Genomic DNA, 27,763 nt, shown 5'->3' with positions numbered 1-27,763 from the left:
GGACGTGACAATTCAAAACTGATGCAGGTCCCAATCTCCCAATTACAGAATTTGAACAAATGCACAAATCCAAGAAAAAAAAAAACACAAAAAAACCAACACAAATTGAGATGTCATTACAGTTTCAAGTTCTTTATTTTCCTGTGTCATTCACCAACAGCTATCTCCAATTGTCCCTATGGAAACAGAGACAAGGTTGTGTGTACCCTTGCAAATGACCTCTTGGTACTAAAAATAACCATTCTGGCATAGCCCAGTACTCCAATACCTCTCATAGAAGTTTCTCACATGAGTTACAGCTGCACGCTATCCAAGAGCAAGAGACTCCTGCTCTGAGGCTGATGGCAAGAGTTTGCATGGCAAGCCAGGTTCTCACCTCAAGGCACAGAATGCAACAGACAAGGCAGCAGCTTTTTGTCTTTTACACACATTAAACACTTGGGCAAGGAATACATGGAAGAGAGGTCAGTGCTGAATTAGAGGCACTGCTCGGTAATCTCCTCTGATGCTGTCAGTTCTTCTCAAAAGTGCACAACACTGAGCCAGCCACAAACAGTTGCGCATGCCACAAAGCAGAGGCAACAGCATTTGACCCAAGACACCAGTTATTTCAAGCTGAAAACAAGATACCAGACACTCAGAACCTCCAGCAAAAGAGGCCTACGGATGACACCTCCAACATTAGGGAAACAACATCCGGAATCCAGCACTGGGGTGAAGGTGCTGCTCTGCAGGGGGCGAGATCCTTGCTGGCAAGGAGTGTGCTGAGGTGCTGCCTGCCCCGTGCTGTCTGGGGGTGACAGCGCAGCACGCAGAGCTCAGGTGGACAGGAAGATTTTCAGCTTTCATCCCTGTGGCTGGCCTGTCAGACAGCGCATTGGATGGAGCAGCATCGAAACACCAGTGTGAACACAGTATGTCTGATCTGTGCGGATTCAGTGAGCTCCTACCGAAAGGGGTGAGAAAGCTTCCACTCCCCGACACCTGACAAAATCCAGGCAGAAGAACGGGGCAGGCAACAAAAGGCTCTTGTTTGGAAGGGGAAGAAAACAGGAGCACCTGGCACTGCACCTCTAGTTTCACGGAGAATAAAGTCTTTGGGTCCAAGGCCACGCTGATGAGAAGCCGTGTTAACAATCCTTGCGGGCAAGAACAATGAGGGAATTTGTCACCTTTATGAGGGGTGATTTCACAGCACCAGGGAAGGTCCTGTTCGATTTCCAGTGCAAAAGTAGTTGCACAACCTCAGACCCATTTCCAAGGAGAGCGTTCTTGTGTAATAACAAACCAGATAGGAGAGCTTAATGTGCAAATTCAGTCAGCTTCTGTGATGAGTGAGAGGGAAATGAACTTAGTCCCACCTTATCGCTTCGCAGCAAGAGATCCCTGTTACAGGAAAAGAAACACCTGGTTATTGACAGTCCTTTAGCCCAGAAATCTGGTGTTACTTCAGTTTGTACGGAGTGGAAGAAGAAAATCCACACCAGAAAATTAATATCTTTGCACGAGTGCTCAGGTCACAAGACTACTGAAAGAAGCCAGCATTTTCTCAGATTAGGTTGTGCAATAATGATCCCTGCAGTCAAACAGGAGTCCTCATGCCTGGTTGTGAGGAAAGAAGGGAAGGTGAGAGTTCTGCTGCTTCAGGGCAAACCAAAACCCCGAGCATGTGGCTGACCAGCAGCAGGAAGAACTGGGAAGAGCTACTTCGGAGGGGGAAGCTGTAGAGGCCAGGAACAGGGCAAGGTGGCATTTCTCCCTCACGCACACAGGGCATGTGGGGTGCAAGGAACATACCTTTCAGGAAAATAAGCCTGCCTGGCTCTTGTCAGATATCAACTGTTCTTCAGTTGATGCTTCTTCAAGACTGAAGATGTCAGACCTGCTTTTTGCTTTGGACTGGGCCCATGCAACGATACCACCCACAGCTACCAGGCAGCTCAGGAGCACTAAAGAGAAGAGTGCACAAGCAGAGAACCACTCACTGCACCTGGTCTGGACATCAGCACCAGGCTCTGATGCTCAACAATCAGAGATCAGCAACTTCCTGAAGGATAATGGACAGACAGCATGGAAGTGTTAGTGCCAGACCGCATGCAACAAGATGCCTTTCCAAGGGGAAGGCACAATTTGTCCAAGTCAGAGCTCCAGAAGTGCTCAAGCCATGGTGTACAGCCTCCCAGCCCACAGAACACAGCTACTGATGCTAGTCTGGAATAAATGTCATTAGAAAAGTCAATTATAGCCTAACCCAGAGCCAAAACCATGTGCAGCACTCCGAGCCTCACATACCTGCAATAATCAACACCCACGTGCAGCCTTGACTCCTCGATGGCAGAGTGCGTCCAGGCACAGGGGTAGCTGAAGCCTCTGTGATGAAAAAAAACAAGAAGTCCATCAGGTTTCCCAGTCACCTTAAGAGCAGCATTCAAAGCAGCCTCCAGTCTAAACCTGACCGAGTTCCCAGTTCACCCTAAGTGTGCCAACAGGTTCGTATTGCTTGAAGCAAAGCCTTATCTCCTGTTACTGTTAGTCCACGCAATAGGAGAAAGCTAGGAAATTTTCCTCACCCCTCTTAGACAGGGAAGACTGTTAGGGTAAGAGGAGACAAAGCCAATAAAGGAAGCAACCAAGCAGGGAGAAGCAGGAAAGCCTGATTAAAAGCAGATCCCACAGCAGGATGGCTGCATCCATTCTGACCATAGGCCCAAACCAGCTTCTGAACTATGCCCAAGAAGCGCTTGGGAAGAGGGCTACCTTATTTACCAAGGCAGAAAATGAATTGTTCTCGTGGTCCCCAGTTTAACGCTAAAACCCACCAAGCTCCAGGACTTGGGAACAGCCTTCAGAACTGTGAGGTATTACAGTGAGTTATTTACAGACAACAGCTGTAGCACCTTGTTCTTGGCACCGGGAAGCCCCAAGAACAGCCACAATGCAGCTCACCCCCCCCCCCCCCATCTACTAGCCAAACCGGGGCACACACAGCATCCCAACACAGCATCTTGTGCACATGCCACAACCCTGGTGCTTCGGCTCCCAGACCCCACAGACCCCCAGGGGGACAGGAAGCTGAAGGAGTACTTGCAGCACCTCAGCCAGCCCGAAGACCTGTGGCAGAGGAAGCTCCAGAGGACCTCAGAGCAGGGCAGCAGACAAACACAAATGGCCCTGGGTGTGCCAACACACCCTTCAGCACTAACAAATATCTGTGCTACTGCTCTTATCCTGCTGGGTTGCCCGGGTGGTTCTTTTCCCCCCCGCCATCCTTTTCCCTTCAGCTTGTCCAGTTCAGACACCAAGCCGTGTGGTGCAGCTGACAGACTGGAGGGAAGGGATGCCATCCAGAGGGACCTGGGCAGCCTTGAGAGGTGGGCCTCTGAGAGCCTCATGAGGTTCAGCAAGGCCAAGTGCGAAGTTCTGCACCTGGGTTGGGCAATCCCAAGCACAGACACAGGCTGGGTGGAGAATGGACTGAGAGCAGCCCTGAGAAGGACCTGGGGGTGTTGGTGGACAAGAAGCTCGACATGAGCCAGCAATGTGTGCTTGCAGCACAGAAAGCCAACCGTATCCTGGGCTGCATCAAAAGCAGCGTGGCCAGCAGGGCAAGGGAGGGGATTGTCCCCCTCTGCTCTGCTCTTGTGAGACCCCACCTGGAGCCCTGCGTTCAGCTCTGGGGCCTCCAGCACAAGAAGGACAGGGACGTATTAGAACAAGTCCAGAGGAAAGCCACCAAGATAATCAAGGGGCTGGAGCAGCTCTGCTATGAGGACAGGCTGAGGGAGTTGGAGTTGTTCAGCCTGGAGAAAAGAAAGCTCTGGAGAGAACTTACAGTGGCCTGCCAGTACCTAAAGGTGGATGCCCCGCCTTTAAGTACCCCCAGTACCTAAGCTGTGGATGCCCCATCAATGGAAGCGTTCAAGGCCAGGCTGCATGGAGCTCTGAGCAACCAAGTTTAGCGGGAGGTGTCCCTGCCCATGGCGGGGGTTGGAACCAGGTGGTCTTTGAGGTCCCTTCCAACCCAAACTGTTCTGTGCTTCTCTGACTTCCCTCAGCAGAGCCTCGTGGCAGCGGCTGGTTCCGAGGCAGCCAGAGCCACGTCCTGGGGAAGAAACCTCTTCAGAGGCACTTCCCGAGGGGGCCCTGGGGTGCTGAGCGCTAGCTGCCCGGAAGGAAGTTCAGGTGGGGCTCCCTCTGCCCGAACCACAAACACCGCCCGAGGCCCGCTCCGATGACCGGGACGGCCCCAGAGGGGCTAACACCCCCTCAGACCGGGACCGCCTCGCCCCCCCGGTCCCGCCCCGCCCCAGCAGAGCCCGCAGCCCCTCACCCCCCCCCCCGCCGCCCGCCCCCGCCCCGCACCTGTGCTGCCGGCGCCCGGCCCCGCCGGGCTCCCGCTGGCCTCGCAGCCCCGCTCGTCGCGCTCGTCCAGGCAGTCGGGGTGGCCGTCGCAGATCCACTCGCGGGGGAAGCACTCGCCGCGCGGCTCCTCGCAGCGGAACAGCCCGGGGGGGCAGCCCGCGGGGCCGGGGCCGGGGCCGAGGGGCGCCGCCAGAGCCCGCCCGGCCCCGTCCTCCCCTGAGGCGAGGCCCCCGCAGCCCGCCCGCGGCGCGCACCTGAGGCGCCGGCGGCGCCAGCCAATGAGAGCCGAGGGCGTGCGCGGGGAGCGCGCGGCGGGAGCCAATGGGGAGGAGGGGAGCGAGGCGCGGCTGGGCCCCGCCCGCCCGCTCTCACCGCTCCCGGGCGGCAGCAGCAGGAGCAGGAGCAGCAGCAGCAGCCGCGCCATCCCGCCGCACGCGCACACAGAGCCCGCCGCAGCCGCCGCCACGCGCCTATAAAGCGGGCCGCGTGCGCTGGCACGGCGCATGCGCGCAGCCTCCGCCCCCTCCCCAGCGGCACTGGCGCGCGACCTTCAGACGGCCCCGCCCCTCAGCGCCCCCTCAGCGGCCGGGGCGGGGGGGCCCCGGGGGCAGCGAGCTCCGCCCGGGTCGCCAGTCCCTGCCCGGCAGGCGCCGCAGCGTTGGTCTGCGGCGGTGCTGGGCGCTGCTTCCCTGCGAACGGCTCGGCTCGGAAGGGGCCTCGGGGACGGACCGGCCAGGCCCGACCCCCCCCCGCCGCGGGCAGGGGCACCTCCCACCGGCACGGGTCGCCCGGGGCCCCACCCAGCCTGGCCTCGAGCACCGCCACGGGGCACCCACAGCTTCTGTGGGCAGCCTGTGCCAGCGCCTGGCCGCCCTCCGAGGGATGAATTTCCTCCCAACGTCTAATCTAAATCTCCCCTCTTTTAGTCTAAAGCCATTCCAACTTGTCCTATCGCTATCTGCCCAAGCAAAAAGTCGCTCTCCATCTTTTCATAAGCCCCCTTTAAGTACAGAAAAGCCGCAGTGAGGTCACCCCTGAGCCTTCCCTTCTCCAGGCTGAACATCCCCAGCTCTCTCAGCCTTCCTTCATAGGAGAGGTGCTCCAGCCCCTTGATCATCTTCGTGGCCCTCCTCAGGACCCGCTCTGACAGCCCCACGTCCTTCTTGTGCTGGGGGCCCAGACGCGGATGCAGCACTCCAGGTGGGGCCTCACAAGGGCAGAGCACAGGGGCACAATCCCCTCCCTCCCCTACTGCCCACTCCTCTGCTGATGCAGCCCTGGATGCAGTTGGCCTTCGGGGCTGCAAGCTCGTGCCAAGCTTTTCGTCCACCAGAACCCCAAAGTCCTCTGCAGGGCTGCTCTCAATGAGTTCTTCTCCCTGTCCCTGCTCATGCCTAGGAGTGCCCAAACCCAGGTGCAGCACCTTGTGTTTAGGCTTCATTAGGTTCACAAAGGCTTTTCATAAAGTTTTCCAGGTCCCTCTGGACAGCATCCCTTCCTTCTGTTCTATCAACTGCACCACTTGGCTTGGTGCCATCTGCAAACTTGCTGAGGGTGCACTTGATCCCTTTATCTGTGTCACTGCTAAAGATATTAAATAGCACCAGTCCCAGGACAGACCCCTGAGGGACACCACTCATCCCCGGCCTCCACCTGGACATAGAGCCATTGACCACCACTCTCTGGGTGTGACCTTCAAGCCAACTCCTTATCCACTGAATGGTCCACCCTTCAAATCCATCTCTCTCCAATTTGGAGATCAGAATGTCGTGTGGGACCGTGTCAAAGGCCTTACAGAAGTCCAGGGAGATGACATCGGTCGGTCTTCCCTTGTCAACTGTGTGTATGATTTTTTAAGCTCTGCTGGCTGGTCCTGTCAAGACAGTGGGATACAACTAATGCGTTCAGACAATTGACTTTTTGAAGACCCAGCATAACCCTGTCAGCAATCTTCCAGCACCTTCGAGCAGCTGCAGGAAAATAGATATACTTGCTGTAGAATAATCAGCAGAGCTCATGGCAACACCACAGCACAAGCCTGGCAAATCAGCTGTTCCTGGGGATGGGCAGGACCACCCCCAGGTGGGTGCTCTGTGGCTGAAATGCGTCATTGCAGCAGGGCAGGCTGAGCAGGGGACCAGGTGCTTGCTGCGTGAGCCAGAAATGATCTTCGCTGCTGACTGACTTAACAACTGGCCTGGGAAGTGAAAGTAAGCAGCTGGATTCCTTTGAACCAACACACACAGAGTATCACAAAGAGCCTGGCATGCTACAAAGCGAAGCTTTAGACCAAAATCTGTACCAGCATTTTTCATAGATCACAGCCTTAAGGGAGTAGTGGCAGGATGAGCTGATGGAGGCTAAATCCATCCTGAGCACGACTGATGCAGATGGGAACCAAACAGTGCCATAGACTAGTTAACGTTTCTTACTAGAAAATAAAATCATCAGGTCCTTTGCAGCTACAGGCACGCTTTGTTCAGCTCTGACCTTCAGTGATATTCCAGCTGTGCTTCTGGGTCTCATCTTGGAGCAGTTAAGGCCACAGATGGCATATAAATCCACTAAGCCCAAGCTCCAGTTTGTATACTATCTTACTATTCCCTCAAGAAAACTTTACATCTAAAACACTGTTAAAATAATTTGAACAATTCAAACAGGACAGATAAAATGGGAGGATAACTACAACTTTAAATGTATTTATTAGTCATACATCAGCAAAACTAGGATAAGTTCCATACAGCAGCATTGTAGCTAAACCCACTGCAGGCTTACCCATTAGAGTGCTGCTTTTTCATGGACTGACATCTGTACATCCAGCCTTATTAATTTCTCACAAATAGGGCTGGTCTTTTGAAATTTCCCACTTCTTAATTGCTGGCCCTGGTGTCACTGGCTTTTTCTCAGCTGTTGTCACTGCAGAACCTGAACTGGGGTAGAAAAAGGAAGAGAGAAGACGAGGTTTTAATAGTGCTCAGACTAAATTGAGAGCGTTGGTTTTATTAACGCCAAAAGTCAATTTCCAGCCAATTCATTTATTTATTCAAGAGGAGGCAAGTACAAAGAATTAGCTCAGCCTTCTTCTAACCTGTAAGTCAATGCTACTTACTGAAAGAACTCTGTATTTTCGGTACAAACCACGCAAGGCTCAAACCTGCTCACGTTCAGCAGCGAGAGCGGCAGAGCTGCAGGACAGACCAGGTCAGACCTACCTGCTGGCCTGAGCCCCTGCAGCGAGGGTTTTCTGTGTCGATGCAACCACAATAGGAGGGAAAGCCTCTCGGCGTCCGTCCCGCGTGCAGTAATAGTTGTTGGCAAACTTGTGGCTGGGACCCACCGGGAGCCGAGGCGGCGGCTGGGTTCTGGATGGGAAAAGTTTAAGGACTTCAACGCGTCGGTGGGTGTCAGGGAGGCTCTGCACTACGCGACACAAGCGCCGCGGTACTTCCTACGGGTCAGGCAGGGGCTGTGAGGTGCCCAGGACAGCCGGGAGGCCCGACACGAACACGATATTATAACATAACGCGTTACGAGGCAGCGCCCTGGGCGCTCTGACCGGGTGGGCAGCATCCCCACCGCAGTAGCCTGAGGTCCCTGCCCACACCGCGGCTGTGGCCGTACGGAGCGGGGCGGCAGCAGCCCCCTCGGCTCCCCGGTGCCCGCGGAGAGCCCCCTGCCCTCAGGGGACGGGACCGCGGCGCCCCCGGTACCTCTTGGAGATCTCCGTGTAGCGCAGCTGCAGCTTGGCCTGGAGGTCCCGCTGCAAGGCAAGGCGAGAGCGTCTCAGGGGACGGGGACGGCGGCCGCCCCAGCCACCCCCGTACCCGAGCGGCGCCCCGCGGCCGCCCTCACCCCCGCCGCGAAGTTGCGGAGCCGCTGGATGAGGCGGGTGGCCGTCGCCATCTTGGCCGCTGTGAAGGGCAGGGCGGGGCGGGGCGGGGCGGCGAGCGGCGCGCGGGGCTCGCCGGGTCTCGCGAGACTTGGCGCTATATAAAGCGGAGCGGGGGCAACGCCACCTCCCTTCCTGAGCCGCGGAGCCGCCATGGACACGAGCCGCGTGCAGCCCATCAAGCTGGCCAGGGTGCGGGGCGGGAGCGGGCTGGGGCCGGGCTGAGGGCTGCGGGCCGGGGCCGCGGGCTGACGCCGTGTTCTCTGCCCGCAGGTGACCAAGGTGCTGGGCCGGACCGGCTCCCAGGGGCAGTGCACGCAGGTGAGTGGGCCGGGCCGCTGGGCCGCCGCCGGGCCGGGCCGGGCCGGGCCGAGCCGAGCTGACGCCGCTCCGTGCCGCAGGTGCGCGTGGAGTTCATGGACGACACGAGCCGCTCCATCATCCGCAACGTGAAGGGCCCGGTGCGCGAGGGCGATGTCCTCACCCTGCTCGAGTCCGAGCGCGAGGCCCGGCGGCTGCGCTGAGCCGGTGGGTGCCCCGCTCCCCCCGGCACTGCCCGGCCCCGCCGCCCCCCGAGGGGCGATGAGGGGGCTGGCGCCGTGCCCCTGGGCAGACGCAGTCTCTGCTGTTCCCTTTCAGGTGACGAAGACTTGTCCCGTGTACTCGGAGCCACCAGCGTGCATCATCTCAGCTGGATGTGGGTCACAGATGGAGAGGAGCGTGGTGTTTGTGTTGTTCACACAATAAAGGTTTTTTTTTCCAATTCTCCTTTGTCCAGGACTCACTTACTGAGCGTGTGAATGTTCTGGCTTGCCTTGGTGTGCACCCACCTTCCTTTTGTTGTTGGGTTCAGTCATACAAAAGCACACCCTACTTATGACTGGGGCTACACGTTAGGTCTTCATCTTGACATATCTGTGTTCTTGTGTTTTTGTTATCTTGTCACTTGCAACAAAAATAATTTGTTTTGATTACAGCAATGTTAATTCTGACCACTGTGATAAGTGTTTCTGTGTGTCACCAGCAGTGCGCCACTGGTATACCTGATGGACTTCTGTAGAATCTGATAACAAGTCAAAAGTCAAGCTTTGTACCAGTTTGAAAAATGGCTTCCTGCTGCTTCTGTTTTTCTGTCCTCAGTAAGCTATTCTATAAATGCTACTATAAATATAACTGCTTGCTGTCTTTCCTGGCAGTCGCCCACAAAGAGCACTCATCTCTCTCCCCTTAGAGGAGTTGGTAAATCAATCTCACTTTCTTCTCAGCTTTCCCTTCCACCACAAGATCAGCTAGAAGAGTTTATTATTTTAGGCTATTATATAAATGTAGAGGTAAGACTGAAAGGGTTAGGAATCAGTCTGAGAAATGTCACAGTTTAGGAGGTGGTTTTTGCCACCTGTGGCTTGCCCCTGTGGCAAACTAGCATTTTTGACCAAGTGGGACCGATGCTGTTTTGTGATGTGTTTGAATAAGTCAGGTCTGTGGCTCCTAATGCTGTGCTCACCATCATGGAGTGTCTGTCCCATGGGGAGCGTTCCTCCTTCGATGTTCTGAACCTTATTAAGGCACTTCAGTAACAGGAGGGAATGAAAGCTTGAGAATCCTAAAGCTCGGGAGAGCGCTGAAGGAATTGAACGTTCAAATCGCTGAACTTAAGCAGTTAGCGAGGACTGTTGTTCAAGGCTGGCATTGAAGGAGCATTTGTAATTCTTTTTTTCCTTCCTGCAAGTGGCAGCTGTGCCCTGGTCAGGCCTGTGATTTTTATGCTCTGGAGAAGGCAGTTGTTGGGGACATGCCTGTGTTGTTGCTTGACCTAGCTCTTGATTCCTCTGTGGTGTCACTTTAGTTTCAGAGCATAGGGTGCATCTCTTACCCTGGTTCTGGTGACAGAGCTCTTAGGGGCTAGTTCTGAGTGCAAGGAGAAGCCCACCTTGGAGTTTACTTGTCTGGCTGCTCTTTTCTCCCAGCACAGCTTTGGCAGTGACCAGGGAGCCTCTGCACTCTGCACAGGAGGCAGTGCAGGGCTGCCAGGCGTGAGCAAGGTGTGAGGTGGCAGCTGGGGGTGAACTTGTGGTGAGGTGGCTTGGAGCAGCTGTTGCCCTTCCCAGCTATCCCTGTGTGGTCGGTGTACCCTCAGCCATGTATGAGGAGTGAGGCCACCTTGCATCCGCACTGTCGGATGATTGCTCTACAACAAAGCAGCTGAACAGCATCAACACCAGGGCAAACCAAGGAGAGTGAAGGGGGTCCAGTGTCTTGCTTGGTCCCATGAAGTGAAACAGGCCAGAAGATGCCACCTCATGGTACCTGAATCCAGTTCCTAGCAATGGAGCAGTTCAGCTGGAAGAAAACAAGACTGATGGATTTAACCAGTCCCTAAACTTGTAGGGAATGGGTTGAAATGCTGGTGACTGCTCAGGGCCAGGGCTGTGCCCAGGCTGTCCCTCTGCCGAAGCTGTTCTGGGGGTTTTAGCTTGACTCAAACAAGGAGGCAGGAGACTGCTGATGGTCATTGTAATATTTCAAAATAATTTTACTTGAAGTTTTATTTATCTTAAAAATAAACATCAATATTAAAATGTCAGTAAACAAACCTGTGAAACCAAAGCAGTGAGTATGGAATACATACAGAGCAGCGTAAAGAGAGTGGCTGTGAGCATCTTATATTAACTTCAGTGCAAAGCTGAAAAAGGGCGAGGACAGCGGCACGTTGCCCAAACAGGTTTTTTGGGGAGCATTTCCCAGCAGACAGAATGGCTCAGACGAGGCCTGTGTGGTGTGAGTGAGGGAGGAAGATGAGCTGAGGAGTAAGAGGAGCTGCGACATGGGTCACCTTTGTGAAGGAGTCAGAGTGCAGCCTGCTTCACATGCAAAAGCCTTTTTTTTTTTTTCTCCCAGTCCTTAAAGCTTACCTTGTCTGTTCCCACCCCACCTGGTGCGCGCACACTCACACAGACGCACACACGTGCTCTGACATACGCGTCCATCTCCACAGGCCCTAGGCTTTCTCCCTCTGAGCTCTTCTTGCTGATCTCTTTTCCTGGAGCTATCCTCAGCCACCCTCCCCTCGGGGAAGTGGGCAGAAAGGGACTTGTGAAGGCAACTCGAGCCCCTGAGCTGCTAGTGGCTGTGAGATGGTTAAAAGGGGAAGTGTTCACAAGGTGATTTTTATCTTTCCTTCTGGATCCTGTGTGGGACATCAGCTGGGCAGGCCCAGTCCCTAAACAGTTGTGGCTCTCAGTCCCCTTCTCTCAGCTTGGCTGTAGCCCCAAGCATCCACAAGTTTTGCTCCCATCGAGCAAATCAAATCGTTGAGTGATTTCATGTTGAACTCCAGCTTTTTTGACAAAGCAATGTATTTTTTTTTTCCTTTGTGTGCATGTGCTAGAGAAGATTCAGGTTTCTGCTGGGAAATGAAATGCCGGAGAAGATGAGCGCACATTTCAGTCTGGAAATGCTCCTGTGGCAGTGCGAGCCAGCTGCTCTGTGTCCCCTCTCCTGTCGCTGCTGACGCTCGCCCTCCTGCAGCCCTGCTCCCCATCACTGGCTCTGCTGCCCTCCTGCAGTTGCTGGGAGCTAGGCTATAGGAGCAGAAACCAGCTGCTATTTCTGCTGGCTTTCTTTTTCGCTGTTCCGGTGAGCTGGGGCCTTGCAGAGGGCTCCAAGGTGGCACAGCTCCAGTGATCGTGGCCGGGAGTGGAGGTCACTTCATGCTTGGCTCCTCTGTCACTTGGGGCGAGGTGGGCACCGTGGGACGCTTCCTGCAGCAGGCAGGGCGAGCGAGGCCCAGGGACAGCGCCTGCTCTATTGACAGGGGGATGGAAACATCTTCAGCCTCAGGGAGCAATTCAGCACACGAAGGAGCAGCAGGAGGGGGGACATAAATTACAGCCCAGCACTGACGGTGGCCAGCTGGCACACGGCTGGATCCAAAGGTCATTCTAATTTAGTTTCTTTGGGTTCCCGGGGCTCTTGGTGCCCACCGTTGATGTCCCCTGCTGTAGAGAGGGAGGAGTCACCAAACGTCACCAGAGACCATCCAGTGGCTCCTGGTGATGGCCAGCCAGGCTGGGCCCTTGCCACCGAGGATGGGCTGAGCGCCTGGGATGCTCTGCTCTCGCCTCCACAACCCCTTCCTTGGGGACCATCAGCTGCTCTCATCTGTCACGGTCCCGGTCCCCTCCCGCGTTGCCCCCTGCCCACCGTGCAGCCGAGTCAGTGGCACAGTGCCACCTCTGTGTCCCTTGCACGGGACAGAGCGGGTGGCAGGGGCTGGGGGGCTGCAGTACTCACGTGGGGCTGCGCCTTTGTCCCATTCAGGTGGGCGTACAGGAGCACCGCGATGTTGCTGTGGCCAGCCTCCAGCGCGATGGCGACAGCGTTGTTCCCATCCTAAGGAGGGCAGGAGAACAGTTGGGAAGAGGTTTGGGTCCAGGGGCAGGTGAGCATGCCTGGGCCCCGGCGGCTTACGCTGTCCACAATGGAGATGTTGCAGGTGGGCTGAGCCAGCAGCAGCTTCACGGTCTCCACGCGGCCGTGCTCGCAGGCGCACATCAGCGCAGTCGAGCCCTCCTCATCCTGCAGGTTCACGTCAGCTCCGCAGGCGAGCAGGGCTTCCACCATCTCCTGTCGTCCGTGGCTGACGGCCAGCATCAGCGCCGTCTGGCCAGCCTGCGTGACGTAAGGGACGCTGCCAGCATGGTCCGGCCCTGGCTGTGCCACCCGCTCATCCCACTGCTGCCCCAGTGCCCACAGGGCCTCTGAGCACCTGCTTGCCCAGAGATGGAGCCCCGATGCCAGACGGATGAAGATGCATGATGCCCTCCCCACGTACTGCCCCCACCAGGTTTGGGGTCCTGACCTCGGGGTGGGCTCAGGAGGCGACTGTGGCCCCGGGAGCTGCCCGCGATGGGGTCAGGACGCCGTGGCCCCCGTCCCACACCAACCTGGCTGGCCTTGGCATTGACGTTGCCCATGCTGAAGAGCCTCCTGACCACGTTCATGTCGTCCTCCTGCTCGACGGCTGCCAGCGCTGCCAGCATGAGCGCCGTGTAGCCGGCTTTGTTCTGGTGGTCCACGTTACAGACCCCTGTGGGGACGGGCAGAGCCGGGGGAGGCTCAGGGTGCTGCTCCCAGGGGGGGGAAAAGGGAGGGTGGCATCCTGGCAGGGGGACATTTCTGGAGCTGTGGCAGACCTGAGGTCACCCACCCGTGTCCAGCAGCAGCTGCACGATGTGGAAGTTGGAGTGGGAGACGCTGTAGTGCAGGGCTGTGTTGCCGTTCCCGTCGGCCAGGTTGACCACGTGGCCCAGGAGGGCTGGCGAGAGCTCGGCGAAGGCCAGGAGGTGGTTGGCAACCGTGTCGGGGACGGATGACTTCTGGCTGGACAGACGGAACCACTCCTGCAGGACCAGGCTGCTGCTGGTGAGCTGTGGGCAGCGAGTGGGGCTGAGCCTCTGCATGGCGCAAAGGCAGGACCCCAAAGCCCAGCCCAGTGCTGGGACGGCCCTGGCTGAGTCCATGTGGATTTGGGGGTAATCTGGGACTTGTTTGGGGAAGAAAAGCGTTGATCCGGGCTTCGCTGGCCCGGGGGTGCCCCCAGCCCCAAGCCGTGCCACCCGCAGCACCCAACTCACCGCCTCCTTGCTCTTGGTGGCCCCGGGATGGCCCAGATGCGTCTTGACGATGAGGCAGGCCTCCCGCATCCTGGGGCTCAGCTCAAACCTGGGGGGAGCACAAGGGCGGCTGCAGCACCACGCGGCGAGGAATCCCCGACCCCTCTGCCCCCCAGGCAAGGCCCCGAGCTTTTGCTCCTCTCCCCAATTCCTTGTGCTTCCCCCGGTGAATGTCTCCCCCCCCCACCCCGAGCCTTCCTCCCCAGGCCTGCAGCCGTGCCCCTGGGGTGTCCAGCCTGACAAATGCAGCCTTATACGGACGTGCTCAGACACGATCTGCCCATTTTTAGGCCGCATTTTTTCCCTTTGTTGAAAAATGCTACTGAGGTTTTTTTTTTTGTTGCTTTCTTTTTTCCAAATTATCTCCCGTAGAAAAGAGGCAGCTGCAGCCTCGGTCTCGTGGTTTCCTTAGCAGACCCGAGATGCTGGAATGATTTTTTTCTGCCGAATGGTTTCCGCAGGAGGCAAGTGTGTTTTTCCCATCAGCTGCACCGAAACACGGCGCAGAAGCCCTGAGCCATGCCTGGCACCTACCCTCTGGCACTTACTTCTCCTTCACCTCGGTGGGCTCTGGCGGGGCCACGTTGGCCCCCTCATGCTCCTGCTGCTCGCCCGCCTCGCTCTGGCCACCCCCGGCATCCTCTTCCTCCTCCTCCGAAGTGTCGGTGCCACCCTGCTCCTCACTGTCGGAGCTGTCGGCTGAAGCCTTCTCAGAGGAGCTGTCTTCATCCTCTTCCTCCTCCTCGCTGGATGTGCTCTCATACCTGTGCAGAGGGAGGGCGCTCAGTGATGCCCTGCAGTGGGAGCTGCCGTGCCCGCTGGTCCCCCTGGAGCTCCCCACTGCCCCCAGCACCGAGGGCACACGGGGCGCTGGCGGGAGCCCCAGGCACGTACTCCCCGTTCAGCACGCCCACGAACTGCAGGCTCTTCTTGCTGCCCTCGGCCTCGCTCCGGGGGGCACCGTCCCGCTTCTTCATGATGGACTTCAGGGCTCCTGGAGCAGAGAGATGGGCAGCAGGGGTCAGTGAGCCAGACCCCCCCAGGGCTCCCGGGTACCCCAAACCCCCTCCCCAACTCACCGGCTGCAGGGCTGGAGGCTGCTCTGCCATCCCGTGGTGGGGACGGATCCCGGCCACCGGCCACCACCTCCACAACTGCGGCCCCAGGGGCCAGGCCGCCCAGGCACGTGTCCCCTGTTACTTCCAACACCTCCGCTGCACCCTGGGGGCTGTTTGGGGTGCGTTGGCATCCCGCACCGCCAGCGCTGGGCTCCATCTCCTTGCGTGCTGGGACGGTGGTGCCTGCATCAGCAGCGCCCCTGTCGGTGCTGGACATGTCGGTGCTGGCCCTGTTGGCCTGGCTGCCTTTGTCTTCGTGCCCCGTGGCCACATCAGGCCCGACTGCCACATCCCGCCTGTCGGGGCAGCAGCCCACCCCGACGCAGGCCGTCGGTGGGGAGCACCCCACGGCCACATCCACCGTCTCCACGGGGTCGCCAACTGCCTGGCTCTGCGTCACCACCGCTGCCTCCACCAGCACCTCGGCCACCTGCGGCTTGGCTGTCACCTCCTTGTCCGTGCGCCCGCAGGGCCGGCGGGCGCACACCTCCAGCCGCAGCTCCTCCAGCTCCCGCGTGGCCTCCTGCAGGTGCCCCTCCATCAGGGCAATCACCTCCTTCTGGTGCCCCACCGTCTGCTGCAGCAGCTCCAGCTCCCGCTCCACCTCAGGGGCGAGCCCCAGCGAGGACTCAAGCACCCACACGGCTGCGTCCCGGCGCTCTGGGGCCCTGCTGCCCGGCTCGCCGCTGCCCACCTGCTGTGACTGGTAGTAGAAGACGGCGTCGGTCATGGGCCGGTCCTCGCCCACGGCCACAGAGCGGCACGGCCTCTCGTCACCCCTGGGGCGGGCGGCCGTGCCCTTGCCTGGCCAGCCACGGCTGCCCCGCTCTGACACGGCCAGCTTCTCCGTCAGCTTCCTCAGCTCCGCGATCTTGCTTGCTCGACCCTTTGCCGGCTCTGCTTCGCACTCCAGCCCTGCTCGGGGCTGCTCCTCGCTCCCGCCGGGCTCCACCGACAGCTTCTCCATCAGCTTCGCCTTCTCCTGCTGCAGCTCACAGATCTGCATCTCCAGGAAGGGGATGGTTTTCACCTGCTCCTCCAGGTCCCGCAGCTGCCGCAAGGCCGCGGCCATCTGCTCCCGCACGTGCTGCAGCGGGGCAGCGCCGAGCCCTGCAGCCGGCGTGCTGCGCCCCGAGCTGCCAGGGCTCATCCGTGCGGAGCCCGGCTGGCCCTCGGTGCCCGCCGGCACCCATGGGTGCACCTGGCTCGGGGCACCCGGCTGCGAATGGCTCTGCTCCTGCTCTAGCCTCCTGCTCGTCTCCAGCAAGGTCTTCTCCACCTGCAGGTTTCGTGCCAAGCACTTGCGGGCAGGAGGTGGGAGCAGCCGCACGGCCGGCGGGGGAGATGTGGGGTGGGAGGTTTGCTTGCTCAGGGGCTCCGGGGGCGCCCGGCCGTGTGGGGACAGCAGCAGCGCGGTCCTGCCGTCCTCGCTGGCCGTGGAGGTGAGGGACTCGGTGGAGGTCCAGCCGCTGGTGTGGCTGCTGGGGCTGCGCAGCGTGCCGAGCTGCTGCCTGGCCCCTTTCGCCCTGCGCGGCAGTGGCACTTTCTTGAGCGTCTGGCCGCTTTCGATGTCATCGACATATTTCAGGAAATCCAGGTCCAAGAGGAAGCCGTAGGGGGTTTCCACCGAATACGAGCTCTTCTCCCCATCGTCTTGGTCCCTGTACAAGAAGGGGCCCCCGAGATCTGCAAGACAGGCAGAGACACTTAGGGAGGGACCTGGCAGAGACAGGAAGGCTTTTCCAACCAGGTTATGCCGGGATTCACAGCCTGCAGCCCCCCGCTGTGACGCTGCTGGACAAGGACGTGGTGGATGGCCCATCCCTGGCACCTGTGGTGCCATCAGGTGTTGCAGGGCACCTGCTCTGCTTTCAAGTTGCTGCAGGTGATGACACCCATTGGGACGGGATGGCTGAGCCCTGCCCCTCCCCTTTGCTCCTTCCCCTGTCCCCTGCCCACAACGGCCCTGCCAGGTCCCCGCACACAGCTCTGGTCCCTTTACCTGGAAGGTTCTGGTTCAGGTGTGCAGGCTGAGCCATCTTCTCCCCGGGATGCCGCCAACCATGGGACCATCAACCTGTAACAACAGCGGGGCCCTGTCCTGCGACACCCTGCAAACCAGACCGTCCCCAGCAACCCCAAACCGCTCCCCTGGCGCGGGTGCCCCAGCCCCGAACCTGGGGCACATCCCTGCGGCCATGCCCTGACACCAGCTGGGTCCCGTCCGGGTGCCGGCACCGGGCTGGGGCTGCTCCCAGGCGGGCGAGCCCTGCGCTGCTGGCGGGGCTGGGGATTGTTTGTACATTTAAGGAATGCTTCGCAGCCTGGGCTGGGGCGGCCACGCTGCCAGCTCCGAGGGCGCAAAGCCATGAGTCAGAGCTCGGCTGCGCCGGGGGGAGCAGGCTGGGAGAAGGAGGCTGTTGGAGCGGGGCACTGAGCCTTTACGGGAGCAAGAAGTTTGCCTAGGATAATGACACCAGATGCTTCTGCAAAGCCACGCGACCGCAGGCGTCTCCCAGCACCCAGCAGTTGCTCTGCACCACGTCCACCCTCGCCGCAGGGCACCCTGCGTTGCCAAACCCCCTCTGCTGCTGACCCCCAGCCCTGGCTCCCGCCCACCCTCGGGGGCTGCTTGGTGGCCCCAGGAGGGAGCTGGCTGCTTTTCCCCGAGGATAACATGGGATAAGGCATGGTTGGGGGGGTGGGGGGATGTAAAACAAGAGCCTGGTTTTCCCAGGAGCCAGGCACGCGCAGGCTGGAGGGGAGCCAGCGGGATGCCCGCCTGCAAGCCTGGCACTCAGTGTAAGGAGGCAGGCACCGCGGCAAGCACCGGCATTTCCCTTCCCCGCAGGGAAAAAAGGTGCAAAAAGGGGCTGCAACGTTCCTGAAAACCCAACAAAAGGCGAGGGGAGGGAAATGGCAGCATGGGCCATGGTCCAGGGGTGAGCTCACCGCCGAGGGGCTGGCAGCTGCAATTGTTCAGCTCCAACCTGCTGCATCTGGGCACTGGGGCTGCGGGAACAATGTTGATTTGAGCCAAATCAAGCCCGGTGCTGGGAACATTCCTGTTCCCAGCTTCGTTGATCCCTTGCAGGAAGCAGCCGTCACTCAAGCAATGTCTGTCCCAGGAGCTCCAGTGCTGGTCCCCGTGTCCCCAGGGCTCCCCGTGCCCATGTCCACACTGCCTGGGGGTCCCTGTGCTGTGGGGGACGTGGGGACCCTCCCCACAGGGCGCTGTGCAGCTGTCAGTGGGCAGAGCATTTGGGCCTGGGCTATTTTCGGCACCGTCAGGAAGAAGGCACAGGACAAGTGCCACTGTGGGCGAGTCGGCGGAAGCTGCTGGCACGTCGAGGCCTATTCGGAGAGCGGCTCAGCGATGGTGAGTGGCCAGAGAGGCCCAGAGGCATCAATGCCACAGAAAAGGACTAGGTCTGATCTGCCTAAGGGAAGCTGGGGATCAGCATTGCCTGGAAAAGGGCACAGGGACCACTGGCATCCATAACCGAACCTTTGGGACCAAGCATTGGGCATTTTGTTCCTCTCCCTGGCCCCACTCTGCCCCCAAGCCCACCACCTCATTTTAACGAGTTGTAGCGAGTGACTCACTGCAAATTGCTCAGCTGGCCCCGGGAGCAGCACCTGGGACCGCGTGAGCCTCTCCCCACGCAGGGATGCTCCACGCTTCCACCTGTCTCACCCAGCAGCCGGGAGGCCGCGGCCCCACGCTGCTGGCCCTGGGTTCAGCTGGGCAGGATCGGACCCTGGGTTCCCTGACTCCACCAACCCACCCCAGCCGACGAGCATCCTGAGACAACCGCCTCCACCTCCCTCGGGATCTTCTCGGCTAAGAGCCACCTCCGTGCTGCCACCCCACCGCCGGCCTCATGCCCAGCAGGCTCACGCATCCTCCTCCTCGCTGAACTGGGGAAGCGGCCGGTGTGCTCCTGCACAGGGCCTGGTGCCCTCGATGCACGTAATTAAACAGCGCCGAGACCAGGATCGAGTCCCCACCGGGCTTCGCGCTCACCGTGGAACAAGCGGGAGGAAAAGGGAGAGCAACAGGAGCGGCCGTGCGGCCCCGAGCACGGGCGCATTTCCTCGGGGAAGCAGCCCGGCAGCTCCCTTCCGCCGCGCGACCGGGAATTGTCCTGCCTGGGGCCGTGCCAGGAAAAGCCACCGTGCTCAGCACCGCACTGCAGGGGGCTGCAAGAGCTGGGCACCGCGACACCTCTCATAAAGCTTGTGGCAATGGTGCCCCTGCTCCAGCGTTGCACTCGCTTTCTTTGAGCCGTACCCTCCACGCCAGTGACCCAGGGACGTGCTTTCCCCTTGTCGTGCCTGCTCAGCCAACTGCAACGCAGCCCACGGCTGCCACTGGGCTGGGAGGGGAGGAGAGGAGAGCATCAGGCCAAAGTTGAGCTCTCGAGGCTTGAGAAGAGGAGCTGACACACAGCAGCGGCGAGAGGGTTAAGTCCCCATGTCCCAGCCGTCACCTGCTGGGCTCGGCCACACAAAGCCAGCCTTGTCCCCGCGGCCGCCAGCACCGCGGCACCGGTTCAAAGAGCAGCCGCTCTCCATCTCAGCTCAAGCCCTGGTGGGGAGGACCGTGTCGGCGGCTTTGTTGCAGAAGGCTGGGTTTTGGCAGCCTCGGCCGCTCCCCTGGACACAGGGCTGGGTGCTGCCAGGTGCCTCCGCACCCCTGCCGAGCCAGCGGGCACCCCTGTGCCCAGGAGAAGACGTGCCAGGACCCGGTGCTCTGCTCAAAGCACTGGTCCCGGAGATGGGAGGACCCTGTGCCATCCCAGCTCCCTTCAGAAAAAGTTAAAGCATCATTTCTGGCCCTGGCATTTCCGCACAAAAGCTGGTTGGCGCAAGCTGCAGTGCTGCCGGGGAGGCTCATAAGCAAGACGGGGATGTGCAGGGACCGAATTGTCCCTGCAGAGCTGGGGCCATGCTCTGCCCTGGTCCCACACTTGTTTTATCCCCTTGCTGTCGTACTGATGCCCACATAGGAAACTTTGGGCCAAAGCGGAGCTGCTCAGCTCGAGTACAATAAAAATCCACAGCAGGTGAGAGGCCCCAGGAGCCAAGCTGGATGCTGAGCTGCGTCCACACAGCCGAGCAAGCCGATGACAGCCACCGGAGATGAATCTGCCGGCCAGGCCTGGAGAGGAACCCTGGCTCAGGACCACCCAGCACCGCACCCCAGGCTGAGCCCAACTCACTGCGAGCCGCTGGCCTCATGGTCCATGGGGCGATGCTCCTCCAGTCCCAAAGCCCAGGGCCAGCGGGCGAGCGATTTTTGGCCACCTCTGCACCGCATCCCCTGGCGAAGGGCGCAGCAGGGATGCTCCCTGCCCCAGCCGCACGATCCACGGGGCTGGAGCGAGGCGACCGCCCAGGGCCGGACATGCTGACGGCGCTCCCTGGCCGTCCTCCGAGCCAAAACACTGAGGTCATGAGGAATGTGAGAAGAACAGAGTCCAGAGCAGCCCCGGCCAGTGCGACTTGATTTATCTTCGCGAGGCACGTTTCCCTTGAAGCTGCGCACGGGCGATAAGCCCTGAAGCCCCGGGCTGAGGCTGTTCCAAAGTTAAAGGGAAACCACTGAGCAAGCAGGCGGCTTCCTCCACAGCAAGAGGGCAGGAGCTGCCAGCGACCTGCTGGGATTTGGGATCCTCTCACGGAGCCGTCACAGCCCTGAGCCGGCTGTCACAGGGGCACATCACCTGCGATGCCACCGCCGGTGTGGCAGGCTGGGCACAGCCAGCGGGGTTTGGGTGCTCATCGCCCCTTCCCCTCAGTGCCTCTGCCCTAGCTGGATGGGATGGACGGGTCAGCCCGTGCCTGGGCCACCCAGGGCTGCCGCAGGTCCTTGGCCACGCACGGGGTGGGTGTGCCTGCACTGACACAGGGACGGAGGGAGGGGGGAAAGGTTCGGTCTTCCCCACAGCCTGATTTGAGGGCTGGGCTCTTCTTTCTGGAGTTGTCGTCACCATTGCCTGGGTCGGCCGGTTGGGAGGCCAGGGAGCTACTCAGGCTCCCACCCGCTACAGCGATGCTCGGACCTCCCTGAGCTCACGCAGTGCCCGAACAGCGGGCGCATGGTTGGCACGCAGACGTGCTCGCTTGGGGAACGGCTCTGGGTACCCCGTCGCACCTACAGGGCTCCAATAGCTCTGCGCACTGCTCTGCTAGGAAACACCTACTGCCGGTCCTGCACCCGCGCTGCAGCCCACCCGCATTTTCCACCAACACCTTCCAATTCTTTCGGGGCTGGTGACGAAGCACGGAGTGGGCAACAAGCCCCGACAGCCTGCGACCGGCCCGTGGCAGGGAGGCTGAATCCACGCCGGGTGGGCACTCAGGCACCGGCGGGGGACGGTGGGTTCCCCGCATGCATGCGAGGGCTGAGCCCTGGCCTCGCCCTCCCCAGCTGGGAGCACCCCGAGCCCTGCGTGCTTGCAGCACCTGAGGAACCCCACGGCACCCATGGGTCCCTGGGTCCCCAGCACCACGGGGTGCCCGCAGCCCCCCAGCCCGGGAACCCCCCGGATCCCCTCGGGACCCCCCCTCCCCGCCAGCCGCCGTTCGCCGGCCCGGCCCGGCCCCGACGGAGCGCAGCCCCCGCTCCAGTGCCGCTCCCCCCGCTCCGGCTCTCTCCCCGCCGGGATGCCCGGAGCCCCGCCGCGCCCCCGGGGGCTCCGGCGGGGCGGCAGCAACCCTTCGTTGGGCCCCGTCCCGCCGCCGGAGCCGCTCCCGGGCCCACCGCCCCTCACCTCGGCGGGCCGAGCCGTGCCGAGCCGAGCCGAGCCGTGCCGGGCCGGGCCGAGCCGGCCGTCTGGGCTGCAGCCGGGCCCCTCCGCGGGGCCGCGCTCCCGGGCCCGGCGGCTCTGGGCTGCAGCGCGGCGCCGGGCAGCGCTGCCCCGCCGCAGCCGCGGGCCGAGGGCCGAGGGCGGGCCGGCGGCGGGGCCGGGGCGGGGCGGCGGCGGGCGGGGATCGCCCCCGGCCCGACCCGGGACTGGCACCGGCTGCTGCCGCCGCCGCGCCCGGCACCGCCCCCGGCACCGCCCCGGCGGGATCCCGCACCCCGCCTCGACGGGAGCGGGGCCCTGCGTGGTGCCCCCCCCTCCCCCGGTCCCGGTGGGGTCAGGGTGCTCCCCCTCTTCCCCCCCCCCGGGCTGGGAGACCCCCGCCCTTTGTACCCCGGGGGACAAGGGGTGCCCCGAGCGAAGGCAGCCTGGGCTGGGGGTGACCCTGCCCTGCTCGCCCCACAGAACCGGGGACCCCCAGAGGGACACCGCTGCCGGCCCGGGGGGCTGGGATCCTGCTGCCTGTGCCCCACAGCCCTGCCCGGTCCCCGCCGCCTCGCACGCTGTGCCCGTGGCCCGTGGCCCTGTGCCGCTTGCCCTGGCCAGGTTCCCCAAGCCCGGCCCTGCCGGGTTTCTGGCAGCCTTCCCCCGGCCCAGCAGCAGGCTGTTCGTCTCCTTTTCCTGCCAGATTTCTTCCCCGCCTGCTTTGCACGCTGGCGAGGTCTGGGCCGTTCTCCATCCCGCAGGGACTCTCGGCAGTTTCGCACCTTAAAGCTTGCCCTCGCTATCTGCTACAGTCTGGATTTGCCTGCTGAATCCCTCAGCACCGATTTTGGTTCTTTCTCTTTCCTTTCCAGCAGGATCCATCCCCCGCTGCTGAACCCCTGGGTATTTTTCCACGGCCGGCTCTTCCGTCATGCTGCTCACGGAAAGAGCAGGAGAAACAAGACGTGCTTCCCGACATCCCTCCCAGCTGGCAGCTTGGGGACTTCCTGACAAAAGGTTTGCATCCGGACGGAAATACCTTAATAGCCCTAATGGCTCTACCTCTCCCGACAGACATCAGCCCTCTCCAGCCCATTTACATACTTGGCCTCTCTGGCATCCTGTGGTAATGAGCTGCATGATTTCATGCCCTCATTCTGTACCCAAAGCAGGTCTAAAATAGCACCGCTCCTGATGATTCAGTGACTGCTCAACAAAGAAATCGGTTGGGTCCTCCGTCCCCCTGCGGCTTTCCTTCTCCGTCAAGATCTGGAAAGGTGAAATCCAGCAATGAGCCAAAACCCGCCAGCGCCCAGCCCCCGGCTGCACGGCTCTGTGTCCAGGTCCCTTGCTCCTGCTCTTGGACATCTGTCAAGAATTTCACCCATCGCTAAACTTTTCTTGTTTCCTCCTTGCGAATATAAGAAGAAAAAAAAAAAAAGGGAAAGTTGTGGAAAAATGAGAGTGGGAAAGCGAGGTCTTCCTGCCTCTCCGACCCTTGTGAGCTGGTGCCACCCCAGCAGAGCTGTGAGAAGAGCGGGAAGGCCTCTTACAGCCCATGGTCTCAGAGGGCATGAAGACCTGGGCTGCCTAAATTTGGTGCTGGAGCGCAGAGCTGTGGTAGCTCAAAGATATTTTGAGGACAAAACTCAATAGCAGCCTTTGACCAAGATGCGCGGAGATGCTCCCTCCGCTGTCAGTGCGAGCTCCTGGCTTTGAGCTCGGGTGTCCAAGAACAGTCAGCCCCGAGGGATGGTGTTTATTTCTAACATCCGTGGTTTTATGCTGAAACTGCAGAGCTCCAATGCAAGAACGCAGACAGAGACGTCCCAAGGGCCGGCCAGGGCTTTAACCACAAATCACAAATGCTTTTGGGAGGCGGCGTGGGGGAAAGTGCTGGGTCTGGGCGGTCAGACGGAGGAGGTTTGCCTGCAGGCTTCCCCCCAGGGCTGTGGTAGCCTGAGCCAGGACCGGTCCGAGCGGTGGCACCCGCCCGGCTGGACTGCTGGCCCCGGCAGCTGCATCCGAACCCATGCTCGGGGGCAAAGGGCGCTGCTGGCTTCCCTGGCTGGGCCTCGCATGGGTAAAGCCGCAGCCCCGCCACTGCTGGCACGTGGGGAGCAGGTCAGTGCCCCTGTGGGATGCTCAGCCCCACTAAGGGACAGACAAGGATCCGGGATTGCCACAGCCTGTGACTGAGGTCTTCTTGTCCCCATCTCCCTGCACGGACTTGCGATGAGGGCTAGCTGGGCTTCTGTTGCTGTTACAGGGGCAGTTTTGCAAAAAGCAAACAAACAAAAAAAAACTTTGTTATGAGACTGGAATGTTGCAGCTGAGCTGTCTGAGGCTCTGCAGAGTTTCATGGCATCGTGGCAGGGTCCTGCACGGCTCTTCCAGTCCCAAGCCTTGCACAGGCCAGGGAGAGCAGCCCCAGGCCTCCCAGGAGCAGCCATCTGAGCAAGAAGCTCCATGACCCAATGAGTCTTCAGTTCAACAAAAACAGTAAAAAAAAGAATTGTTCCAAAAGAGGGCCTCAGAAAATGGCTTTTCCTTGTGAACCCCCACCCTCTGCTCCCTGCCAGCCCTGGCTGTGGCTGTACGTGTGCCCATGCCTCAGTTTCCCTATCAGGGCAACAACAATGCTCCCAGTCCCTGGGGTCAGTTGGAAGGGGAATGCACGCACACACGTGTGCATGTGTTGTGATGCGCACCAACGTGATGGGGCGTTTTTCTGCAGCAGACCAGAACCAGGACCTGGAAATCCCTGCGAACTGCCAGAACAGGCTGAGTGCACGTCCCTAGAACTTACCACAGAAACCAAGCAGGGTCGGTGTAACAGAAAACTTGCAGAGCTTGGCCAGGCTTCCACTGCTCCGTCCCCTCTGGGGCAGCAGGTCCCAAAGCCCTCCTGGCCATTCTGAGGGCTGCTGCTAGTGCTGGCCCAGGGCAGGGAGAGCCGTGCATGCTCAGGGAGCACCTGGAAAAGCAGCCACTCGGGTGTGTTTGAGCCATTTCCTGGCAGACTGAGTTAATCTCTGCTTGCTCTAGCTCCGCTGCGCCTGCCTGAGCCCCGTTCCCAGCTCCGTTGTCCCTTCTGTGGCCCCCCGAATGGGCTCGCCCAGCCGCACCCGGAGTGGGACCCTCGGGGACCCCTGGGGCAGGGCTGGCTGCTGCTTTCTCTGTAGGAAAGCGAAGTGAACGCCTCCGCGCTGCGTAAACAAACCAGCCCAGCACGCTTCCCTGCCAGGAGGCTCGGCCGTCCCCGCTGGCCGTGGCAGGATGTCCTTGTTTTCTGCCTGCAGGTCTGCGAGCGGGCAGGAAGCTGGTTTCCTCTCCTTGCATCTCTGCTCGGATCCTTCCTCCCCAGGACATTGTAGCAGCAGCAGAGCAAAACAAACAGCCCGAGAGCGGAGCCGGAGCAGCCTCCCCAGCTACCGGGGGCTGGCTGGGGACACCTGGGGGGCACGGTTTGGCTGGGGGCTGCAGGACGCCCACCCCGGGCCCACCACTGGCAGGGAGTGGGCTGATGGTGGAGGCCGAAGCCACTGTGGGGAAGCCGCACCCAAACGCGGTGTCAGTCCCCATTTATCATCTCACACACCGACGTCTCCCCTTCCCTGTCACCTCCTCGGGGACACCCTCCAGCCTGATTTAGTGCCACTGTGGCAGATGCTTGAGGGACAGACCACGTGCAATGTCACCCACTGTCTGTGGACCTCCTGCTCCATGTCACCCCCTCCCATGTCCCACCAATGTGCAGCACCCCATTACCCTGTGCGCCCTCTCATCCCCAGGTGCAGGGTACCCTTGTCCCTCTGTCCCCTCTCCCGTGTCCCCTCTGATCTAGCCGGCTGCAGGTGCCGTTCCTTGCCTGTGCGGCACAGCAGCTGCAGGCTTTTATCTCAGGCAATATTTAGCACTCTTGGTGTGGGGGGACGGCCGGGGTGGCTTTTTTTGTGGCTGTTTCCAGCTCAGCCTTATCAGGGCTGAGGAAAGTGTCGTGTAGATTTTCCGCGGCCGGGATTTGCTTTGGCCAGAGGCCAGCTCCGCTGGCAGCACCGCAGGGACTGGCCCCAGTGGCCGGCACTTTCCTGACACTGCACGGCCCTAAATGTACCCCAGCAGTCAGGGGGAGTGGGGTGCTTACCGGGCCAGGGCTTCCCAGGCACTCAGGTCAGGCCGTGCATGCAGGATCTGCAGCCTGAGCTGCTTTGAAAAGTTGTGCCGGTCGTTTAAACTCAGCACTCCTTAAAATTTTATTTTTAAATTTTTATTATTATTATTTGCTTCTGGAGCCTCTAGGTTGTACCTCCATATCTGTCTGCTCCGTCTCCTGGCTTTCCTGCTGACCTCCCCGTGGCAGCTCCTTGTCTCCAGCCTGGGGACAGTGGCCGTGCTTGCCCCCCCGTGGCAGCCGGTTCCCCGTCTCGGCAGGGCTGGCAGCAGGTAGGTGCTGCCACGAAGGAGTGGGAGCCCCAGGGTGCTCAGAGCAGCAGCACCCACAAGGGGAGGGACAAGCTGTTGGCTTGCTGCCCTCCTGTCTCGCTTGTGCGTGGCTTGTGTCTCGCTTGCATGGCTTGTGCATGTGGCGAGCAAGAAGGGAAGACGCTGCCCTGCGGGGGAACACTGGTGTCCCCACCTCAGCCCTGGCAGGTGACATGGGCTCAGCTGTACCCGCATGTTTCCCTTCACCCTGCAGAGCAGGATCCGGACGGGTGTGCACTGAGGGGACAAAACAGCCCCCAAATACTTCTTCTCGGCTCTCTGGCCTTTAGCACCCAGGAAAGCGTCCTGAGGACAAAGGGAACATCCTTCCCAGCGGATGCCCTTCTGCTCCACCGCCGCCACCGACAAAGACATCTCTCAGTCTCTGCACTGGGAATTATTTCCAGCCCTTTCCAGCTCCCCATCACCCCTGTCCCAGCCCCACTTCCCTGCTGCACCCCCCCGCATGCCGTGGCCTAGCAGAGCCCTCGGGCTCGCAGCACCCGCCTTGCTTTTGACATTTCCAGCGGCGCTCACACACAGAGCGCCCTTCTCCGCCCCGTGCCCCGCCGCTGGCGGGTCCCCGGCTGCCGGGCATCTGGCGAGGGCTGGGGCAGTGAGCGGGACCTTTCCTGCGGGACCACATAGCTCTGCCATTGACGGCAGCAGAAAGCCTTTCTGTGCGGCTGCCTGAAGCGGTGCATCTGTTCCGGGCGCACAATCGGGCCATTGAGTCCGCAGCGGCGGAGCGGAGCCAACAATATGAGGCTTCCCACTGCTTCCCCTCCGCGGGCTGTGCTGGAGCCTGCGTCCTCCTCCCGGGAGCACCTCAGCCATTTGCTTTCTGCTCTCTGATCTTGGCTGTGAAATCCCCACCTTCCCACCCATCTGCTGGACAGAAGCAGGTTCCCCGTCACCATCGCCACCATCTCCAGGAGTTTCCCGTTGGCCAGACGGGAAAAATGGGTGACACCAGGAGGAATGCAGCTGGCTGGGATGCTGCTCCTGGGAATCAGCCCCAGTGCTGGCACCCAGCTGCTTTTTTTTTTTCTTTCTTTTTTTTTCCAGCATGTGGAGAGGCACTGGCAGCAGCCAAGCCACCACAGATTTTCCTGCAGGTGATTCTTGGTGGGGTTGGGACCTCCTGAGCAGTGCAGGGACAGGGGACAGCCCCGCAGGAACAAGGGGACAGCTGGGTGTGCAGGACCCACGTCCCTCCTCCCTTGTGGAGCAGGATGGGAGGGACAGCGTGGCTTGGTCCTACAGCACCAGGGTGCTGCCCTGGCCCTCCCTGTGCTGCTCTGGGTGGCTCGGACCCATCTGCTGGGATGTCTTAACCCCAAATCCTGTGGGGTGCAGACAGGGAGGCTCAGGCACACCAAGCTGTTCTCAGCCAGCACCCATGGGTGCTGTGGGAGGAGCTGCCCTCCAGATGCA

General features: G+C 60.4%; 4 protein-coding genes across 9 annotated transcripts; 1 reads left to right on the top strand and 3 right to left on the bottom strand.

Moving 5' to 3' along the window:
• Positions 1–121: 121 nt before the first annotated feature.
• CD320 (CD320 molecule) lies at positions 122–4,862 on the bottom strand. Of its 2 annotated transcripts, XM_040537856.1 has the most exons (4): positions 4,363–4,832; positions 2,293–2,370; positions 1,798–1,949; positions 122–1,386 (listed from the first exon to the last, which is right to left on the bottom strand). In XM_040537856.1, exons 1-3 carry the CDS (start codon positions 4,784–4,786, stop codon positions 1,801–1,803), a joined length of 651 nt encoding a protein of 216 aa, XP_040393790.1. In that variant the 5' UTR covers positions 4,787–4,832; the 3' UTR covers positions 122–1,386; positions 1,798–1,800. The 2 variants fall into 2 exon arrangements, with proteins under 2 accessions (XP_040393790.1, XP_040393791.1); XM_040537857.1 differs by lacking the exon at positions 1,798–1,949 and having other exon boundaries at positions 4,363–4,862.
• A 2,171-nt stretch (positions 4,863–7,033) lies between these two features.
• NDUFA7 (NADH:ubiquinone oxidoreductase subunit A7) lies at positions 7,034–8,334 on the bottom strand. The gene is made up of 4 exons (XM_040537777.1): positions 8,215–8,334; positions 8,073–8,122; positions 7,575–7,724; positions 7,034–7,292 (listed from the first exon to the last, which is right to left on the bottom strand). The coding sequence occupies exons 1-4, from the start codon at positions 8,263–8,265 to the stop codon at positions 7,196–7,198; spliced, it is 348 nt and encodes a 115-aa protein (XP_040393711.1). The 5' UTR covers positions 8,266–8,334; the 3' UTR covers positions 7,034–7,195.
• Positions 8,335–8,339: 5 nt separating this feature from the next.
• On the top strand, positions 8,340–9,016 carry RPS28 (ribosomal protein S28). 2 transcript variants are annotated; one of them, XM_040537779.1, is made up of 4 exons: positions 8,340–8,443; positions 8,525–8,572; positions 8,653–8,800; positions 8,891–9,016. In XM_040537779.1, exons 1-3 carry the CDS (start codon positions 8,405–8,407, stop codon positions 8,773–8,775), a joined length of 210 nt encoding a protein of 69 aa, XP_040393713.1. In that variant the 5' UTR covers positions 8,340–8,404; the 3' UTR covers positions 8,776–8,800; positions 8,891–9,016. The 2 variants fall into 2 exon arrangements, with proteins under 2 accessions (XP_040393713.1, XP_040393712.1); XM_040537778.1 differs by having other exon boundaries at positions 8,341–8,443; positions 8,653–8,779.
• A 1,743-nt stretch (positions 9,017–10,759) lies between these two features.
• Positions 10,760–22,746, bottom strand: LOC121060202 (KN motif and ankyrin repeat domain-containing protein 1-like). 4 transcript variants are annotated; one of them, XM_040537773.1, is made up of 11 exons: positions 22,624–22,746; positions 17,047–17,121; positions 15,006–16,730; positions 14,821–14,920; positions 14,475–14,690; positions 13,888–13,975; positions 13,461–13,680; positions 13,198–13,340; positions 12,722–12,922; positions 12,545–12,643; positions 10,760–12,249 (listed from the first exon to the last, which is right to left on the bottom strand). In XM_040537773.1, the coding sequence occupies exons 2-11, from the start codon at positions 17,081–17,083 to the stop codon at positions 12,193–12,195; spliced, it is 2,886 nt and encodes a 961-aa protein (XP_040393707.1). In that variant the 5' UTR covers positions 17,084–17,121; positions 22,624–22,746; the 3' UTR covers positions 10,760–12,192. The 4 variants fall into 4 exon arrangements, with proteins under 4 accessions (XP_040393707.1, XP_040393706.1, XP_040393709.1 ...); XM_040537772.1 differs by lacking the exon at positions 22,624–22,746 and adding an exon at positions 21,824–22,006; XM_040537775.1 differs by lacking the exon at positions 22,624–22,746 and adding an exon at positions 21,824–22,006 and having other exon boundaries at positions 10,760–12,246.
• Between the last annotated feature and the right edge of the window lie 5,017 nt (positions 22,747–27,763).

The sequence above is a fragment of the Cygnus olor genome, chromosome 26, assembly GCF_009769625.2.
Source record: "Cygnus olor isolate bCygOlo1 chromosome 26, bCygOlo1.pri.v2, whole genome shotgun sequence".
Taxonomy (NCBI): Eukaryota; Metazoa; Chordata; class Aves; order Anseriformes; family Anatidae; genus Cygnus; species Cygnus olor.
Note: the sequence above shows the minus strand (reverse complement) of the source record. Positions and strands in the feature narration are given on the sequence as shown.